Source organism: Vulpes lagopus, chromosome 2 (genome assembly GCF_018345385.1).
Source record: "Vulpes lagopus strain Blue_001 chromosome 2, ASM1834538v1, whole genome shotgun sequence".
NCBI classification, from domain to species: domain Eukaryota; kingdom Metazoa; phylum Chordata; class Mammalia; order Carnivora; family Canidae; genus Vulpes; species Vulpes lagopus.
In genome coordinates, this window is record NC_054825.1 from 46,649,242 (window position 1) to 46,669,762 (window position 20,521).

Consider the following 20,521-nt stretch of genomic DNA (forward strand, 5'->3'; position numbering starts at 1 on the left):
GATGGTAAGGAGGAGGATGAAGAACAAAATACAGAAACCTGCCAAGGAGGCAGCTTCCTCAGGACCTCACCATCCCCAGCTGTGGGGCAGGGAAGGAAAGAGGAATTGAAGATGGCATTCCTGTTTCTGACCCGGGTCACCAGGTGGGTGCTGCTCATGGAGATATGGGAGAAAGTGTCTGTGATGGCAAAGTTATCTCCTCTTTTGGAGGAGTTGGGGGGAAATGATAAGAAAATAGTCCATCTTCGCTATCCTGAAGTTTGAGGTCCCTGTTGGACATCTAGGTGGAGCTACCCCACATACAGTTGCTAAAAGGGGTAAAGTATGGGCTAGTCTCCATGATGGAGCTTGGCCAAACTTCCCCATGCTTGATGTCTTGACACACAAGGAAAATACAATATCATAGGGAGCTTGTGGACTGCCGTGGGTAACATTTGAGTCCTACAGCTCTGAGAAGAGCTTTCTGAAGCTTTAGCCATAAAGCCAAATCATTGCTTCCTCCTAGTCAGCCAAAATCACGATTCCGACCAGCCCTTGAACCTCAGACTTGAATATCCAGCTGTCCATCATTATTGGAAAAGACTGGAGGATCATCTTAGAAAACACAGAACCTCCTGCTGATCAAGTTAGTAAAGCTCAGAACATGTATTCTGGGAGGCGCTACTATAAATATGACATATTGTACTTTGCGGTTCTGCATGCAGGGGATACCCAGAGAAGACCTGGCAAAGAATGAATAGATCATATGCTGCCGGCAGCTTCAGGTGAATAGTGTTGAACAATCCTGTGGCTGGCTAAGTAACAGACTGACTTGTTCATCTGAATAAATGCTTTTTGAGTAAGTACTATGTGCGAACTCACTGTGTTACTTAATGGTGGATCAAAGATGAGTAAGACAAGATTGGTCACTAGTTCAAGGTATTTCTGTGCATCGATGGGGAGGAAGACATGTAAATCAAAAAGGGCAATAAAAGAATTGCACGTGTCTTGATAGATGTCTAGTTGAGGCACAACAGGGAGAGACATCCACCCTTTCCTGGGACCAAGAGTAAGAGTGTTATTGAGGAACTGGCACCTAAGCTGAGTCTTGTCTGGTGAACAGCTATTTGTATAAGGAAGAAGAGACATTCCAGGAAGATGAAGGAGTGCCAAGCCCAGAGGCATAAATCAGATGCGTGGCCTATGCAGAGAGCTTTACCTGGTTTGGCATGGCTGGAGTTTACGATCTAAGGGTGGAGGGGTAGGCAGGGGCTTGGTCATGGTGCATGCTGAATGCCACACTAGAGTCTGGACTTCATCTATGGGCGGTGGGGACAGGCACGTGGGCACAGAAGCAGGGGAGTAATTTACTCTGACTCCTATTTTAGAATTGCTCTGGCAGCAAAGTGAAAACTCAGTTGAAAGGGAACAGGGAAAGACGCAGGAGGACCAGTAGCAAAATCTTCAATGGTCCAAAGAACAAATGAGCGAAGACCTGGCATGTAGCCATGGCACCAAGAGGGTAAGGAGAGACAGAAACAGGAGCCTCCAGGACGCAGGAGACAGAATTTGACTACCACTGGATGTGGGGAGGCTGGAATGGGGAAGGCATCCAGCTGGTCTGGCTTGGGAGATGAGGAGGATAGAGGGGCCACTTGCCAAAATCAGAAGCACAAGAGGATGAGCGAGGTGGGAGGGAAATAATAATGAGTTCAGATCTGATCATATCCAGATAGAAATGCAGAGTACTGAGTTAGCATGAGTCTGGGGCTCAGGAGAGAGGCCTGGTGGCAAAAGACGCATCAAGTCTCTTGGGAAATTTCTGTCTTGTGATGAAGAATTAAACTGATTAATAACGAGAGAAGGTAGGAATGTCACTTGTGGTCACAGAAGAGACGGTGTCTGTCTAGGATGCTTCAAATTGATTGAGTGCTTCAGGCTTTCCCATTCTCTAGAATGTTTGACTTGCAGTATCTTACCCAAAAAGGGATACAGACGTGATCTTGCCCCAACCTGCACCCAATTGAAGCAGTTCATCAGCTTGTCCACACTTTGCCTTGTGAACTTGTACGTCTCTCTCTGCGCCTACCTGCCCACTATGCCCACTACGCCCCATTCATCACACATTTACTAGGCATTCACGCCGTGTTTCATAGGGAAGGCATTACCATGAGAGGTGGGCTATTTCAGTAGTGGAGAGTTCCATTTCTTAAGAATTATTGTTTTAATGTTAACAAAAGGTCTATCAGACAATATCAGAAAACACCACCTGAGCCTTGGATAATCATAGGAGAAGCGGATTTTCAGTTGAGAAGAAGCATCTGTTCTTCAAGCAATCCACAAACCGGAAGGGATGTGTGGCAGTTTTTACCTCCAGGATTTGCCTCAGGCACTTTCTTCTTTAAAAAAGTTCAAAAAAACAATAAAATAGCAGAATTTGAAAAGCATTTCTTATACGGTTTTCATTTTGAAATTACATTTGCCCAATTTGCACAATTACATTGTGCTTTAATTTGATACAGAGTTTAACAGTTTAGCCAGTGCTTTCTGCAGGAGGGGATGGGATAGGATAGAGCTTTGAACATGCAGGCACCTTTGATTCTTTTCTTTTCTTTTTTTTTCTATCAAGAGATCCTTTATTTTTTTAATAATAAATTTATTTTTTATTGGTGTTCAATTTGCCAACATACAGAATAACACCCAGTGCTCATCCCGTCAAGTGCCCCCCTCAGTGCCCATCACCCATTCACCCCCACCCCCGGCCCTCCTCCCCTTCCACCACCCCTAGTTCGTTTCCCAGAGTTAGGAGTCTTTATGTTCTGTCTCCCTTCTGATATTTCCCACACATTTCTTCTCCCTTCCCTTCTATTCCCTTTCACTATTATTTATATTCCCCAAATGAATAAGAACATATAATGTTCAAGAGCATAGGGTAGGGTAAGGAATCTTTCACAAATGAGCCTGGATGCTACAGTTCTTCAAATGTCCAGCAGGGGGATCTGCAAGTAACACTGTACAGTTTTTTGGGATTTTTTTTTTTCCCCTTAAAACTGAACACATATTTTCAAAAGACTGTTTCAATGCTTCCTCCTTGCAAAAATTAACATTTTCTCTCCTCCCCCCAAATTCCCCCAATACATCGTGGCTACTGGACAACAGCAAGAGAATTTTTACTCTTAATGACAGAAGGAACCCCAACTGATCAGAGCTCAATCCGGGAGAGACTTGCGGGCAGAGGACAGCCTCACTGCCTGGACACAGGACACAAATCTGGACACAGATTTATTAGCAGCCCAAGCAGACCAGGGAGGCCAGGCACGGAAGGCAGAAACATACAGCAGATGTCAGAGCCCCGTCCACTCTCCTCCAAAAGAAGTGCTTTGAATGCAAAAAACAAAAATGGGAAATCTTTCACTTTTTTTGCCCTCCATGCCTGTATTTTGAAGAACAACAAACTTAAAGGAAAAAGTTGCAAGAACAGCTCCAGAAACATCCTACATCCTTCCCCTCAATTCAGTGCACATCTTGCCACACCTGTTTTACTTTCTGCTTCTTTCCTTTCCTCCATGATATCCATCAATTCTATCAATATGTTTTTTTTCTAAGATTTTATTTATTTATTTATTCATGAGAGAGAGAGAGAGAGAGGCAGAGACACAGGCAGAGGGAGAAGCAGGCTCCCTGCAGGAAGCCCAATGTGGGACTCGATCCCGGGACCCCAGGATCACACCTTGAGCTAAAGGTAAGATGCTCAACTGTGGAGCCACCCAGGTGCCCCAACTATCAAAACTTCTTAAGCACCTAAGTTCAGTCAGTCTGTTCCGGGGGCTCACCATTGGCCAGGGAGGTCAGATGTGTAGACAAATAACAGCACTACATCTAATGAGAGCAGAAAGGGCATCAGGACAAGGCACCGTGGGGACACAGCACCAGCAGCGATGGTGCACCCCAGGGCCAGGGAATGCTTCTCAGAGGTGACCTACGTGGAACATAGAGAAAGAAAAGGATTTCTAGGGATCAGGGCAGAAAGGCAAAAAGGAATCAAGGAGTCATGTTCTGCCCAAGGGCTCAACAGATTTCCCTTGTCCCATTTCTAATCTTCTGCTTCCATGTCCTCCCTTTGGCAGCAAGGGTTAACAGTTATTGCCCGCTTGCTTAGCCATGCTGGAGGTCGTGCTAGGGATCTTACCTGCATCTCCTCATCAAGTCCCTGCAGCCTTGCCAGGTGAGTGCGGGTGTCCTCACTTCACAGAAGGGGAAAATGCGGCTCAGAAAAGCCAAGAAATTTAACAAAGGAGGCCCAGTTGGTGAGTGGGCCCAACTGTTTCTGTGTCTCTCCTTAAAGCTCCACTGGTGAAACACTCCCCAAGGACGCCCGGCACTTCCTTCCATCCCTCTCTCCCACACCCTCTATCCCAGGTTAGCCGGGCAGGAGCTTTCTCAAACCCACGGCCTTTTCAGGCATGATCATTCACTTCCTCTGACACTCACCCAACCCACACTTTCTGTTCACATCAGGACAGGGCTCCCATTGCCTGCTATTCTCAACCAAGATCCAGCTATAATTTCCTGGACGATTTCTGTACCTTGTCCCTTTGGGTCTTTGCCACCTCCCAGACATCGAGATCCGTGCAGTTTAGCCCCCAGACACATCACACCATCACCGCTACTATCAGGCCTTTATACATGACACAATATTTAATTCTCCCAGAATTTTCTGAGGTGGTCTCAGCATCTCTAATTTCTATTGAAGAGGAAGGAGTCTCACAGAAATTACTGGACTTGCAATTTGTTTAGTGAATTCACATCCACGCCTGGTCTTGGAAGAGCCAGACAGACTGAACTAAAACACGTGCTTCAGGATGCAGTCTGGAAATCAATGGCAGTTTAGCTCGTGTGTTCAGGCACAACTGCCTCTGGTATCATGTGCAGCTGTGGATGTTGCTGTCAAGGAGAAATCGCCCTTCCTATTCACATTTGTCCCCCTGATTGCCCCCATTACTCCATTTCCATTTATTTATTTATTTATTTATTTATTTATTTATTTATTATTTATATTTTCCTTTTCGGGACATTTCCACTTATTTTAATTCTGGCTTGTTTAGGCTATCATCAGCTCTGAATTAAACCTTAATTTATGCCAGCTACCTTCGGAGCAGCTTCCAAGAAGGACGTGTAGTTTCAACACTAAACACTAGGTGTCACTATCAACCAGTTCTGCAAAATCCCCTTCCGAAGGTATCATCAGAAAAAGTCCGCACCAAGAAATATTAAAGTCATATTTACTTGATATTGTGCTACAGACTCTACAAAAGTTGGAACACAGCAATATGACTGAATATGTATTGAATATGCCATGATCTCTGGCCTCACTTTGTAGGGCTCAAAGAAAAAAGCCTATTTTCTATATCATACATTTGAAACCTCACATTGCATGTGTGAAGTATTTAGATAAGGCTTTTAGAAACTAATTTGAAACCCAAAGGATATAGATCTTTCACTCAGAAAAAGTTACCCTTCTCACAAGGGAGACACATACTTGACGGCTTTGGTCAAGTATAGTTTTAAGAAAACAAGGCTGGGATTTGGACACCAAATGTTTGAGTCTAAGATATTTTCACATGTATGATTATATTCAGTCCCCTGGTAATCATGGCCATTACTGATATTTCCTCCTTAGTCCATTTGGGTGAGCCTGGAGGTAGGGCAAAAAAAGAATTTTTTCAGGCAGGAAACAACAAATGTTGGAGAGGATGCGGAGAAAAGGGAACCCTCTTACACTGTTGGTGGGAATGTGAACTGGTGCAGCCACTCTGGAAAACTGTGTGGAGGTTCCTCAAAGAGTTAAAAATAGACCTGCCCTACGACCCAGCAATTGCACTGTTGGGGATTTACCCCAAAGATTCAGATGCAATGAAACGTCGGGACACCTGCACCCCGATGTTTCTATCAGCAATGGCCACAATAGCTAAACTGTGGAAGGAGCCTCGGTGTCCATCGAAAGATGAATGGATAAAGAAGATGTGGTCTATGTACACAATGGAATATTCCTCAGCCATTAGAAACGACAAATACCCACCATTTGCTTCAACGTGGATGGAACTGGAGGGTATTATGCTGAGTGAAATAAGTCAATGGAAAAGGACAAACAGTGTATGTTCTCATTCATTTGGGGAATATAAATAATAGTGAAAGGGAATATAAAGGAAGGGAAAAGAAATGTTGGGAAATATCAGGAAGGGAGACAGAACATAAAGACTCCTAACTCGGGGAAACGAACTAGGGGTGGTGGAAGGGGAGGAGGGTGGGTGTTGGAGGGGAATGGGTGATGGGCACTGAGGTGGACACTTGACGGGATGAGCACTGGGTGTTTTTCTGTATGTTGGTAAATTGAACACCAATAAAAATTAATTAAAAAAATAAAAAAAAATAAAAAACAACCAAAAAAAAAAAAAAAGAATTTTTTCTCCTGGCACTTTCGTAAGATTTGGTTAGGAGACCAGACCCAGAGTATCCTCGGATGCTTACAATTATTAGCATTTTGCTGAGAATTGTGAAAGTAAGACCCAGGGAAAATAATTAGGATAAATAATTTCAAACCATCAGGAGATGGGTTGATAAACTTTAAGAAATTGATAGGATCCATAAAAAATAAAACTTGTAGAAGATACTGCCAATTTACTGAATGACAAAAGATAGTACTTCAAGGACTGCGTTGCTCTTAGGGGCAGCAATTTGTTTTCCCCCTGTCAAATCCAGTTCATTCTAAAAGTAAATAGCTGCTTGAAGTTCAGTGTTTTTCAATAAATCTTTTTTTTTTTCTTTTGCTTTCCCCCAACCATCCATTAGATCTTGACTTGGACTACCATGGTTTTGTCACCTCGAGCACACTTTATGTGATTGTAACTTTCACTATTTCAATCCTAAAAGTCATTGAACATTCATTCTTTTCCATTAAGTGAAAATGTGTTCTGAATATTAAGTCTTGCTAAGTCCTCTGAACACAGATGGCTTTTCCAAGTGATAGAAAAGGGTTTTCTTTTAAAAACTTTTATTTATTTATTCATGAGAGAGATAGAGATAGAGATAGAGATAGAGATAGAGATAGAGATAGAGATAGAGATAGAGATAGAGATAGAGATAGATAGATAGTCTCCAGGATCACACCCTGGGCTGAAGGCAGACGCTCAACCACTGAGCCAGCCAGGCGTCCCTAGAAAAAAGTTTTCATTCAAAATCTGTGAGCGCGTTACTTCCAAGCAAAGAGCAAGTTTACTTTTTGTATGTGTAGGGCAGCAAAATCTGCTACCACAAAATGTGTCTCTTTGGCACGTGAATTCTTTTAGATGGACTGTTTTGTGGGGTATTTTTGTTTTTTTAATATTTTATTTAAATTCAATTTGCCAACATATAGTATAACACCCAGTGCTCATCTCATCATGTGCCCTCCTTAGTAAGACTGATTGCTTTGAAGAAACAAGAAACTTAAGTTTTTCTTTTTTTGCCTTCCTACTAGCTGCCTAAAAGGATTTAGACAGAGGACCTATTCCAGGAAGGGAGCCATCACCACAGATAACTATAGTTTGATATATACTACGTATGGTACACAGGGAGGATCCTATAAAGGCCTGTTGGAGCAAAAAACAGTCTCATCGTTTCTGGATGGCCCAGCAAACACTTACTCTCTCCTGTGAATTGCCTTCCTTCTCTTTGAAGCCCTAGACCTCCACCCACTTCTCCTTGGTCCAGATGACATAAATACCTCATTTTGCCTGACTGTCTTTGGAATCTCTCCTGTTTATGTGGATTTCCCATATGTACATAATTAAATTTGATTTTCTCCTGTTAAACTGTTTCATGCCAACTTAATTCTTAAATCAGATGGAAGAATCTTGAAGGATAGAAGAAAATTTTTCCTCCCTAATGTAAGTTTAAATGCTGGTATGTTTTACTTCTCTCTCAAATGTATGTTCTGGTATTTATGTATGAATAGATATATAGACTAATGGAATAGAAAGCCCAAAATATATGCTTACATACATATATGTACACAGTACTAAGGAGGGAGCCTCAAAATAGTGAGGGAAAGATTTATCCAATTATAGTAAGGCATAACTGGGTAGCTATCTGAAAAAAAGTATAATTGAATCCATACCTCACACGATACACTAGGGTAAATTCCAAATGGCTTAATATAAAATGTAAAAATGTAATAGTATAGAGCCATAAATTAGTGAAAGAAGACATAGAAGAATGTTTTTAAGCTTCAAAGTATAGTGGGTCTTTCCATGACACAAAATCTAGAATCATAAAACAAAGAATTGCTAAATGCACCATTTAAAAAATTTAAAACTTCTACACAGTAAAAAATAAACAAAACCTCATGATCAAAGGCATAAGTCAAAGGCTACTTGAAAAAAGAAACACTTGCAACTTTTATCATAAAAAAAACTCTTTCATGTATGAAAAGCTCCTACAAATTAAGAAAAAGATCAACAATCCAATAAAAAACCAGATCACAGAAAAGGAATATAAATGGTTCTTGGGTCAGGAGGGCAGTGCTACTGGGGGGAGGAATTAGAACCAGGCAGGTGAGGTGCCTAAGGCTCAAAATTTAAGGAGGCCTTGAGAATTTAATTTTATTAGTTACCTCCTTAAATTCTGCATCTGAGGTACCTCACTCGTCCTACTCCAGGCCCCTACATGGTTATTAAACATATGAAAAGATGCTCAACCTCAGTCTAAAGAAGATAAATGTAAATGGAAACTACCCAAGACACCATTTTTCACTTATCAGATTGGCAAAAATCCAATATTGGACAACGTACCACTCACAAATATCGCTGGAGAGAGTGTGAGTTGTTTCAACCACTCTGGAGAGCAATTTGCCACCCACTAAGCATTAAAATCACAAATACATATAGACTCTTGACTCACTTCTAAGAATTTATCTTACAGATACTTGCAAATAAGTAAAATGACCCTCAAATAAGTGTATTTATTGCAGATTTGCTGGTAATGGTAAGATTGTATGCATCCTGAATGTGCATCGCCATGGTTAAACAGACCATTCATACAGTCCAGTGCTATGCAACCATAATTGGAAGAAGACGTCCTTTAGATATGGAAATGGAAAGCTTGCCAAGACATGTTAAATAAGAAAAGCAAGGTCCAGAACTTTGTGTGTGATAAGCTACTATATGTGTCAAAAAGAAGGAGATATACAATATATTATTGTGGGCTTATAGATGCATAAAATTATCTGCCTTAAAAAAGAAATGATCAAACAATGATTATTTCCTGTTGGGGCATGGGGAGCTGGGTGGATAGGGGACAGAGGACCATACTTTTTGATGTCTAAGTCATGTAAATTTATTTATCAAAAATCTGAAATACAAAATTTAAATATTTTCATCTGACACTCTTGTCCTCAAATACCTATTTCCACTTAGATGTATGACACCTCAGGATATTTTTCTAAGGCTTTTCTAGACATACTAGCAGAGCTACTCACTCCTCAGTTTGACCTAACTTTTGGCAGGAATTTAAACGAGAGGCCCAAACTCAAAATTAGGATGATGGGCTTTCCCTTCGTATCTTCACTCAGACTTTTAGGCTCTACTGGAGTCATCATCAAGCTCAACAGCCTACATTAAAGATGTCTGATCTTACGTTACTATCACCAGTCAAGAGTAGGAGCTGACTCAGCGAGAATGTGCAGAGGGACCAAAGGGAAAGCAGGCAACTGCCCCCTCAGCCTTGTGGGTCTGAACAGAGACTGCCTGGGGTATGGAAATACACAGCACAGTTTTCTGCATCCCTAAAATGTTATTCCATGTCTTGGGGGAACAGTATCTGTGATGTTGAGATTATGGGCAATGAGTGCTGCATAACTCTGATCGGTATGCGTCTGTACATATCGATCATACTCAGATGCTGCTTTTAATCTCTGTTTGGTTTAGGGGTGGTGATGAAGGTACATGGGACAGAGGTAGATATTTGGCCCAGGGGACTCTGCTGAAGCTTCCTATGAGGTCTCAGTTACAAGTGCCCTGCCTACTTAGCTAGAACACTTCCTTAAGTTCCCTTTGGGGGAAAGCTAGGGAAAGGGGTCCTAAATTCCTCTCTCTGGTATAGGAGAGACCACCTGGAAGGGTGGGTTGAAGCTCTGGATACCCTACCTCAATTTTACCTGGGCAGCCCCTCATTTATCTGCTTGCATAATGGAGGTCCTGGCTGACCCCAAAACTTGCTCTTAATATCATCCAGTTTCCAGAAGAGTCTTTCTGGGCACATAGAATGACTTCTAATTGCTAAAGCCAGCATGTGTTCAGGAAGATGTGTGGATACGTTGGAGGAGCCAAGTCAGGCACCATCAAGGGGAGACTAGATTAGCCCAAGGGCAGAGAGCAGGGGGAAAGCACAAAGTGCCATCTCTGTATCTATCATCTATCAGCTCTGGAGCACTGCTCAGGGATGGGTCCTGAGCTGGAGACTTGGCATGAATTTTCTCCCATCCCTGGGGACCTACAAGGTCAGGAGCTCTTCCACCCCTCCCTTCCCCTCCCCTACAGTCCATCTAAGGTATGCCTCCTTACCAGTTCACCAGCTCAGCTCCCCCATTGACTTCATGATGCTCGTCAAAATTCAGAATTCTTTTGCCTGTTAACCAATCTTTTTTCTTCGTTACTTTTTCTGTTAGATTTTAAGCTCAATGTGAGTAGAACCATGTTCAGCTTTTCCACTGTTTTACCCCTCATACCTAACACACTGGACTGCAGTGAGCAATTAAGATTATTTGTTGGATTGATTAAAAATCCTATTATATTGCTTGGGCTCCTGATACCTAATGAGTAAGTATGCATTAATTAAGAAATCTAACCAGAGTTTTTCTGTTAGTGTGGTCCCAATGATTGGAAGTGAGAAAAATTATAGACAATGGAAAAGAAGTGCATCTAATAAGGCAAATTTTATCAGCTTTACTTTAGGTGTCAGTTTTAGATGTCAAGAGATCCTAAGAACAGGGCCTGGGACCTAACATTTCAATGCTTCTTTAATCCTATTCTTGATTTTCTGTAGGAAAGGAGGTTACACAGCTAGTTTCTAATTTGTTCTTTTACTCATTTTAAGAATATTTTAATATGTTTTAAGAATATTTTTTCATACATTTTAAGAATATTTACTGAATAATATTAACATGTTAATTAAGCACTGAGGATACAGACACACACGATACTTATTCCCTCTCCTTCAGGAGTTCCGACATGTGTCGGAAATAAGTGTAACATAACATGATAAGCACACAGTTTGCTGGAGGTGGGAATATAAGAGGGAGTCCACGAAGTGTCGTGTAAGCTCAGAATTCAAGCAAAGTAAAAGCTCTCCACCCTATTTCATGGCTGAATCATGCAGATGTCTGGCAAAGTGGAGAACATTTTATCCAACACAATTATTCTCCTGGTTTCATTCAAGTGGCAATAGAACTCTAAGCAGAGGCCACAAAATAAAGCCAGTAACCAAACGGAAAAAAAAAAAAAAAAAAAAGAAGCAGCTGAGGGCAAACAAGCAAAGAAGTGAGCAGGGTCTCCCCATTTGGCTCAGGAAAGTGCAATAGTGGGCTACCCAGGAGGAGGAGGAGAATTCAGGCCTGCACACGCACAGGCGCGCACACACACACACATACGCACACGCCCATTATGTCATCCTTCTCAGTCAGGGCAGCACACTGGTCCAGAGCTTATCTCTGAACATTTGGAAACAGTTACCTTGCTTTAATTTACTGAATAAATCTGAAAGTGTCTGCAGATGTGTCCAGATTGAAGGTGAGCAGTGTCCCAGCTGGGAAGGGAGGTGTGAGGGCCCACGCTCAGCGTGGGCCAATGGTGCACCGCAAGAATCACCCCCCCCCCCCCATGGAAGGCGATGACGGACCAGGGATGAGAGGCAGAAGTTGGAGGGTAGAAGGGGTCCTTTGCCCTCCAGTGAAGGCACCCTTGGAATGTGTGCTCTCCTACTTGCTTAGATTCTTCCTGCCATAGCTCTGAAGAGACTTGAGAAATTCAGAGTGAGCAAAGTAAAACAAGGCGAGGGATCAAGAGCTTGGCAGATGCCAAGAATTTTCCCCGACCTTTGAGGCCTGGGGTTCTGGGGATTTGGCCAAGGGGGCTTCGTGTCCTTGTTTTTATCTGCACTCAATTGCCCATCCCAGCCAAAAATGAGAAAGCTCTGTGCTGGTTTCAAGACTAATTTCATTTGCTGAAATCCAACAGACTGAGTCACCGAGACCTCAATTCATTTACACATTTATTTTAAGCACCTATTCAATGGTAGGCATTTTGCTAAAGCAAAGTGCCTGGAATCACTCCCAGCTTGCTGGGTGGTAGGTGGGGGCAACGGGAACAAACAGTTACAAGAAGTGGGAGCAGAAGAGAGAAACAGTGCTCGAGCGGGTCAGCCAGTGGCTTCTGAGCAGAGCCCACCAAGTGGACCAAGGATGGACACAGAACAGCACTAGAGGCTGAAGGGACAGTGGGTACATTCTCATGGACAAACAGCCCTGCAGGCCTGCTGGCTCATGGGGTAACCCATCCCAGCCCTGCCAGCACTGGAGGCCCAGGGAGACCGGGCATGAGACAGATGATGGAGGGCTGGGCTTTATTCCATAGGGGCAGGGGAGCCACAGATGGAATTTTAAGCAAAGGAGAGATAAGTCCTGATACATGTTTTGAAAAGGCCGTCTGTTTTAGAAAGAGGCAGCGGGTACAAGAAACTCTGGAGAGAGAGAGATCTAAATAAAGCACATGGGTTTCTTCCCATCACATGGAAACTAGTCTTCCTATCCCGATGAACAGTGCAGCCTAAGAAACCAATATTAATAGTCAACCCCTGTGTAGCCCTTTGCGTGTCTGACTCAGCTTGGCTTCACAGTGTTCTGTAATATGGGGACTGATAATTCCCACTGACTGAGTTATTGTGAAGACAGATGGATTAATGATATCATTTTTAAAAGATTTTATTTATTTATTCATGAGAGGCAGGGACATAGGCAGAGGGAGAAGTAGGCTCCCTCTGGGGAGCCCGATGGGGGACTCGATCCCAGGGCCCCGGGATCACGACCTGAGCCAAAGGCAGATGTTCAACCACTGAGCCACCCAGGTGCCCCAGTGATATCATTTTATACGTAAAGCATGCACTGCAGTATCTGGAATTTGGTATTCTTGGAAAAGACTCCTTGCTAGCCACATCATCTCCAACACCTTGCTCCTCTGGGGTTTCTCATTGGCCTAGAGAAGGCACTTCCTTGAGTGGAATTTAGGGATTTATGGGGGGAGGAGGGTGGGTCTTAGGGTGACTCTCACTTTAAGGATCAGTCCAGTCTAGAAGTCTGAGGTTTCTGTAAGGCTGGTCTCCAGGGAGTTGAGAATATTCTTCTCTTCCTTGACATTTACCAAAGTGACCCTATTCTTTCAAATGCCTGCTGTGCCACCAAAGAGAAACCTTCATCTAGGTTTACTGAGTGGTGAGCAAAAATGATACATGTGTCATCAAACTATTAAAATCCAGAATTGTGTAGACAGAGTTTAAAGCTGAGATCAAGCAAAAAAAAAAAAAAAAAATCACAGCAGAGTTAATGTGATGCTTAATGACAGATGTTATTACTGTGCTCTCTGTTAATTAGATATAAATGCTATTTAGTTCCCATTAAGGACAATAATGATAGGGCAGGGCTAGAAGTGTCTCAGAGACTTCTCTGAAGACTGGCCAGACATTCCTATTTGATGTCTACAGGGATGGGGTCTAGGTGAGGACGGGAAGGTCTCTGTGGGCTTCAGATTCATTGGCTGCTTAAGGAAGAGATGGTTCTTTCCCCTCATAGCCTATCTAGATGCAATCCTTAGCTTGAAGGCAACTTTTGGGATCCTTCAGTCCCTGTTCAGAAAAGAAAGTATAACCTAGCACTACTCAGGACCGTACAGAACCCCCTCCCCCATATACTCCAGCCTCCAGCCCTACACCAAGCCAGTCCTGGGACGTCTGCATTCCTCTTGCCATCTTCCAACTCTTGGATCTGAAGCATAAAGGAGTTCCAGCAACAGGGTAAACACAAGCTGGCCAGAGAGCCCTCTGCCAGCAGAGGAACAGAGCATTCCAGCTTGCACCGGGTGGGCCTGGGGCCTTTCTTTGGCTTGGTGTCAAGGGGGGCGACACTCTCCTCTCTTCACTACCCTTTCATGGGCTGAGCTTGTATTCTCATTTAATGCTCGTCGCCTCTCATTAACTTTTGTTGCAGACCTGGGCTGGCATTTCAACTTTGTGTGGCCAGCAGAGGCTTTCTGGAGCTATTTCAGATGCAGACGCTCATGTCTGCGAGTGACAGCTCTCGCAGCCGCAAGTCAGCGAGGCGGAGATATCAATTTGAATTCTGGGCTTCCAATCAAATATTCAGAAAAGGCCACTGTACCCTTTGAAAGTTGCAAAGTAAACAGAACTTCAGCCTGGGAAGCAAATGTACTTCTGATTATTTTAAACTGAGGTTGTAAAGAGGACGGGAGAGTCAGTGATTCCAAACAACTTCGTTGGAGGAAATGTCAGACAAGTGCACAGACAACAAACATGGAGCAATATCAAAGCGGTCCTTGTAACATCAAATTCCTATTAATCTACTCACATCCTGGGGAATGTCTGTCCCGATCGTTTAGCAATTATCATCTGCAAACTGTGCCATCCTACGGTCTGACTGGTTTTCGACGATTGGTTAGAATCCATACCCATGTCCTTATAAGTGTTTGTTTTTCCTTCATATCATAGAGTCCCAGACATTTAATGCAACACTAGGAAAACATGCTCCTCCAGTGGGAAGAGACCACATTTCCTCTTCCTTCCAAGTCTTATACCACTCTACATTTACATTTCTGAGACTGGGCTAACTGTATTTTCATCAAAGTGTCCTTTAAAACTTTGCTACTTGTGGACCAGCGGCATCAGCATCACATGGGAGCCTGCTGGAAAAGCAGATTCCCAGGCCCTTCCCAGATCTGCCCAATTAGAATATGCAATCCCCTGGCAATTCAACCTATAGTGATCTCACAAAAGACAATGCGAGTCTCACAAATCTGTAATCTACCAACAAGCAGATAAACAAAGAAGAGGCTTTTGCATAGGAAACTCAAATATGACAGGACGTGTGTGAACGTAAACAATGTATTGATGCTAATAGATGTCAGCATGCTTACATGCCAGACCAGGACATAGGCACCACCCTCCTCATATTCGAGAAGCACAGAGAGCCTTATGTAGCCTGCATGAGATCACACAGTAAATCACAGGGTAGAAAGGCAGGATTTGAATCCAGAAGGTCTGACTTCCAAGGGCATGTTTTTAACCATTACACTACACCACCTCCTGGCAGTGTGCACCTGTATTCGGGAAATGAAGCAGCTCTGACTCGGCCTGAAAGACAAAGCTAGGTTGCTGTAAGGCCTACCATTTCAGGCTCAGTCATATTCAGAAACAGACACCAGGTGAGCTGGAGATCAAAACCTCTAACAGAACCTTCTTGGGTATAATCTGGGGTCAGCGAGTCACAGAGAGGGCATGTGGAACTCCGTGGTAGAAAATGGGAGGCCAGCCGCTGGTCTGAGCTGCCTCTGTACTTCCCATCACTGCCTCTTCCACACCTCATCCTACTTCCCTTGGGTTTCGCTCTTCCAGAGATCCCTCACACTCCTCAGATATCAGATGACAGCTGTTCCTTTAGCTTTCATTGAAAATCTGAAAACATCTGTTCTGCTTGAATAAGTCATTTTGCATCCAATTTGAAATCTCATTTAAAAAAAAGTCTGGTTGGAGAAGGCGGTGCTTATAAATGACACCTCAGTAGCTCTTCTACTAAACAACGACAGCTAAGGTATTACGGGAACCAAAGAGCTCTTCCTCTGATGCAAATCAAGCCTGCCAGCTATGGAGCGGTAATTACGGTGGTGTTTTAGTCTGGGCTCCAAAGAGTCATGAAGTTTACAGATGCAAGAAGGGTGGCAGTCCAGGCCCAAATCAATGTGCCTATGGGACCCGTGCCATCTCATCTAGGGTGCCTATTTCTAACCAGGTGGTTCTTTCTGTCACAGGTTAGCACCCTACAAGGATGCTCTCAAGCCCCAAGTGTTTGCAGAATGTGGGGCAGGGAGTTCCTGGAACAGAGTTCTCAAGTCCAGAGAGGCTGAAAATATCCTGTTTCAGGTATAACTCTGCTCTAAAAGGCACTAGACCCCTTTCACTTGGAAGCCTGCTCCATCTGCTGGGAGGCAAGATAAAATACACGCGGTCCTTAAAATGCCATCCTTGTGATGCCACCAGTTTTCCGGCCCGGCAGGGCCTTTTCAATAACCTCCATTTCAGGGGTGAGGAAGGATCATTGGGTCCCTTTGATGCACGTGGTGGAAATACACATCACTTAATACTTGAAAAGCTAGACCGAGCCGTGATGATGTCCTAAGATCAAAAACCCAGAGAAGACCAGGCGGCCCTGCTTTAGCCTACTTCTCCCGGAGCCTATGGTCCAGTGCCTCCGTGGGCTGTGGGGAGGTGATGGGGCAGCCTGGCAACACACAACGGAGTCGACATTTCCAGAACAAACACCCAGAGAATGAGCTGCAGACACCTGGTCCGGGCACTTACCTTGCACTGCCCAGACACACAGATGGCCGTGCCATTCTGGTCACAGGGGGTGCCGTCAATGACCTTCTCAGCTTGCCGAACGTAGAAGCGGTAGCCCATTGCTTGGCAGTTCAGCTCACACTTCCGATTGCCCTTCACTATCAAAAACAAAACAAAAAACATCTTTTTTTTCTTCCGGTATTCTTTACCGAGCTAAATTCACGTAACATAAAAAGAACCATTTTAACCAGTGTGCAACTCAGCAGCTTTTAGTATATTCCCAGTGTTGTATAGCCATCACCACTAATTCCAGAACATTTTTATCATCCCAGAAAGAACCCCTGGACCTGTTCACTGTCACTCCTCCCAGATCTTGGCAACCATCAGTCCCTTTCCTGTTTCTGGATTTGTCTATGCTGGATGTTTCATATTTACACACTTCTTTTCCTTAAAATTTTACTTTTTTATCTGAGAGAGAGAGCATGAGGAGGGGAGGGGCAGCGGGAGAGGGAGGAGTTGACTTCCTGCTGAGCGGAGAGCCCAATGCAGGACTTGATCCCAGGACCCTGAGATCATAGACGTGAGCCAAAGGCAGACGTTTAACTGACTGAGCCGCCCAGGTGCCCCATAATCACACATTTCTTAAATCTGCATTGACGTTATGACATCTCCCAATATCTGATGGTTGAGGGATGGGATTGGGTCTTGATCTACTGGCATGCAGTAGAGATCCGATGTTAAGCAGTTATCATAAAGGGATTCTTAAAGAATCTCCCAACGCAAATAATAGACTCTGCTTTTAGAAATCCTCCCATGCTTTAATATAATCACAATTATATCTCACTTATCAGCAACCACAGTGAGCCCACAATTTTTATGTTCTGCTTTAAAATTTTTGTTTTACTATTTATGCAGTTATATCACTTTTATGCTCTGTTAAACAGCTGGAGTTTCCTGTAATAATTCCTCCACTATGCAATATTTAAGTCGTCTCCCCATCACCTTAGGTGGAAGTCTAAAGTCCTTAGCAAGAGATAAAACAGAGCCTCACCTTGCCTACCTTTGCTTTCTTGGTTCCTACTATTCCTCCTTAAATCCTTGGTCTGTACCCAACTAAGCACTTCCTCTGTCCAGCCATTGCTTAACTGTTCCTTCTGCCTTTGCCTCACTTGGCTAGTATCTGTTTCTACTTGGCATTAGTTCCCAGGTCACCTCCTCTGGGAAGCCCTCCGTGGATCCTGATCTTGCCTATACACCCATCCATCTGATCTGGCCTCCTCCATGATAAGGTAAACCTTGCTGAAGCGTAGTTTTGGGGGACCACAAGGATGCGTCTGTTGCATTCACTTTTGTATCCCCAGCACAGTACAGAGGTGGGCACCTAGCAAATGCTCCAACAATCCCTGAGGAATAAAGGAAGAAAGGAATAAATAAATATGGGCTTTTTTTTTTCTTGCCTTTCTCTCCTCTCCCCTGACCAGTACTCCCCTATAGAGTCTTTCTCTATATTCCTGTTACTTTACCCAGAGCCTGGCACACAGTCAATGTTTCATAATAAATGTTAAATTAATTACTGCTACAATCAATATCTTCAGAGCAATGTAGCTGCCTTCAAAATAAGAATTAGAAAATTTTTCAGGCGAGACCTATTTCCATATCCAAAACAGACAGACAAGCCAAGTACACAATGGTTTTTTAACTGTTTTTGGAGACAAGACTAATGCTATGCTCAGCCATAGACAGCATGCTCCAAGGTCATGCCTTTGTCTGAAAATCTGATTACTGGATTGGATAACACTGACTTTTTCCTACACAATACAATACATCATATTTTCCCCAGTGTGGCTGTCTCACTGTCATAGCAATGAACTTCTCTCCAAAGCCACTGAAAACTGCTAACAGGAAATAACCTCTGGGAACCTCTGGGACCACATGGTTTAGGGAACACTGAATCTTCTATATACTCTGAGCTCTATCTTTGGAGTCAAGAGACAGGGTTTCTTACCCTGGCTGCCCAAAAGATGTAAGAGGTGATCTTGGGAAAATCAAAGAATATCAAAGATGGAAGCACCTTTGGGAATTATCTAAAACCAAGCCATCATTTTGTAGATTAAAAACACAACACCACAACAGGCCTAAGAAAGAAGGTGACAAGTTAGAGGTAAACAAGTCTCCAAAGCTTGCTTTCTCAGGTCATCTATCTACCCAGACCCTGCTTCCTCCTTCCCAGCTCCTCACTTTCTGAGTTGACAGCAGGAACTACCAGGTGCATTGCATTTTAAGTAATAAAAGTGTCTGAAAGGCAGACTCATACGAGGCCAGGGTTTTGAGTTCTCACTTCTCTTGGCTTTCTTCCAACTCCTCTAGCCATTGGGATACTATCATTGGCAGCCACACTTATTTCTCAATATTCGCAACTATATTACAGAAGAACATTCTGAGGACAAAAAGCATGGCTGAATGTGAGACAATGATGAAAGAATCTCTGAACAGCTACACGGAAACAACGTAGAGGCCTGGCCTCCAGTCTGGGCTCCTCCTATCTGTGGTCCAAACCAGCCACTAGGTCTGGCCCTCTGCCGATGTGGTTGACAGTGTCCCTGCCTTCTCAGACTTGCAAGAAGGAAAAAGGAGGCTCTAGCAAAGAAGTGAAACCTGCAGACAAGGGGATTGCCTCACAGAATTGCCTAGAATCCTGCTGCCTTAGGTGGAATACTCAACCTGGTGCATCTCACCAGGTTGAGTACATAAGGTACATAAGGACTGACTTTTCTTGGCCCTGCATACACTTCCCAGCCACTTCCAAATTCCACATAAAAATATATTTGCAGGACTTCAGATTAAGGTTTTTCATGCTAATCACTTTGTTCCTTTTTTTCCCCCATGGATACAATTCTCATGCCAAGAGCCTCTATAAGCAGATTTTGTCATGGTTTTATCAGTGCAGAGAGAGGAGGAAAACAGAAGAGTGGTCATGAGCAAGGAGCAATGGGCTGGGAGCGAAGTGGGCACATCGTTCTTCCCCTGATTCTCTTAGTGCTCTTCCTCTCTGTTCTCATCTAATCCCTAAATGTCCTCCCCACACAAAAGGGAACACTTTTCTATTCCACACACTTGAGGGGGTGAATCTCAGTATGTCCCAGGACCAGAAGTATAGCATCACCTGGGAACTTGTTGAAAATGCAAATTCTGGAGCCTTATCTCCAGCTCCTACATCAGAAACTCTGGCAAGTGGTATTTTAACAAGCCCTCAGGGTGATTCTGGTGCACATTCAAGTTTGGGAGCCACTGCTCTAAGGAAAATCAAGTAGTGCAAAGCCTTGGAAGCAGCTGACTATTCTTACTGTGAATCAAAGATATTCAAATTCCACACCTAAATTTCAAAGGTAATATGAATACTATCTGTAATTAAATTTAGAATTTTGCCAGGTATCTGGATCCCTGATATTAAAAAAAGTTCTCTTATCATTAAACAAAAAAAAAATGCTGCAAATTACACAAGAAAATTCAGGTAACTTAGACTAAAGCAGTTAACAGCTAAAGCTACCCTCAAATAATAGGTTAAATATTTAAATCACTCACTGAACTGTGTTCCCTTGGAAAACCCACTGATATAAGAGTCAAAGAGATTTTTATTTTTTAAATATATTTTATTTATTTATTTGAGAAAGAATATGAGCAGGGGAAGGGGCAGAGGGAGAGGGAGAAACAGACTCCCTGCTGAGTAGGGGGAGCGCAGAGCCATGCAGGGCTCAATCCCAGGACCCTGAGATCATGACCTGAGCTGAAGACAGATGAATAACCACCTGAGCCACTCAGGCACCCCAAGAGTAAAGACATTTTTTAGGTGAAAAAGGATGAAGAAATAGAGAAGGAGTTAATAGTTACA

The 20,521-nt window shown here is 43.4% G+C and overlaps 1 protein-coding gene across 3 annotated transcripts in view; it reads right to left on the reverse strand.

Moving 5' to 3' along the window:
- The window catches only part of THSD4 (thrombospondin type 1 domain containing 4), a 582,162-nt gene that overhangs the window by 301,364 nt on the left and 260,277 nt on the right, over nt 1-20,521 (reverse strand). For all 3 annotated transcript variants that reach the window (XM_041743611.1, XM_041743613.1, XM_041743612.1), the window contains exon 7: nt 16,654-16,790. In XM_041743611.1, the coding sequence (XP_041599545.1) occupies nt 16,654-16,790 (137 nt within the window). The remainder of the gene's footprint in view (nt 1-16,653; nt 16,791-20,521) is intronic.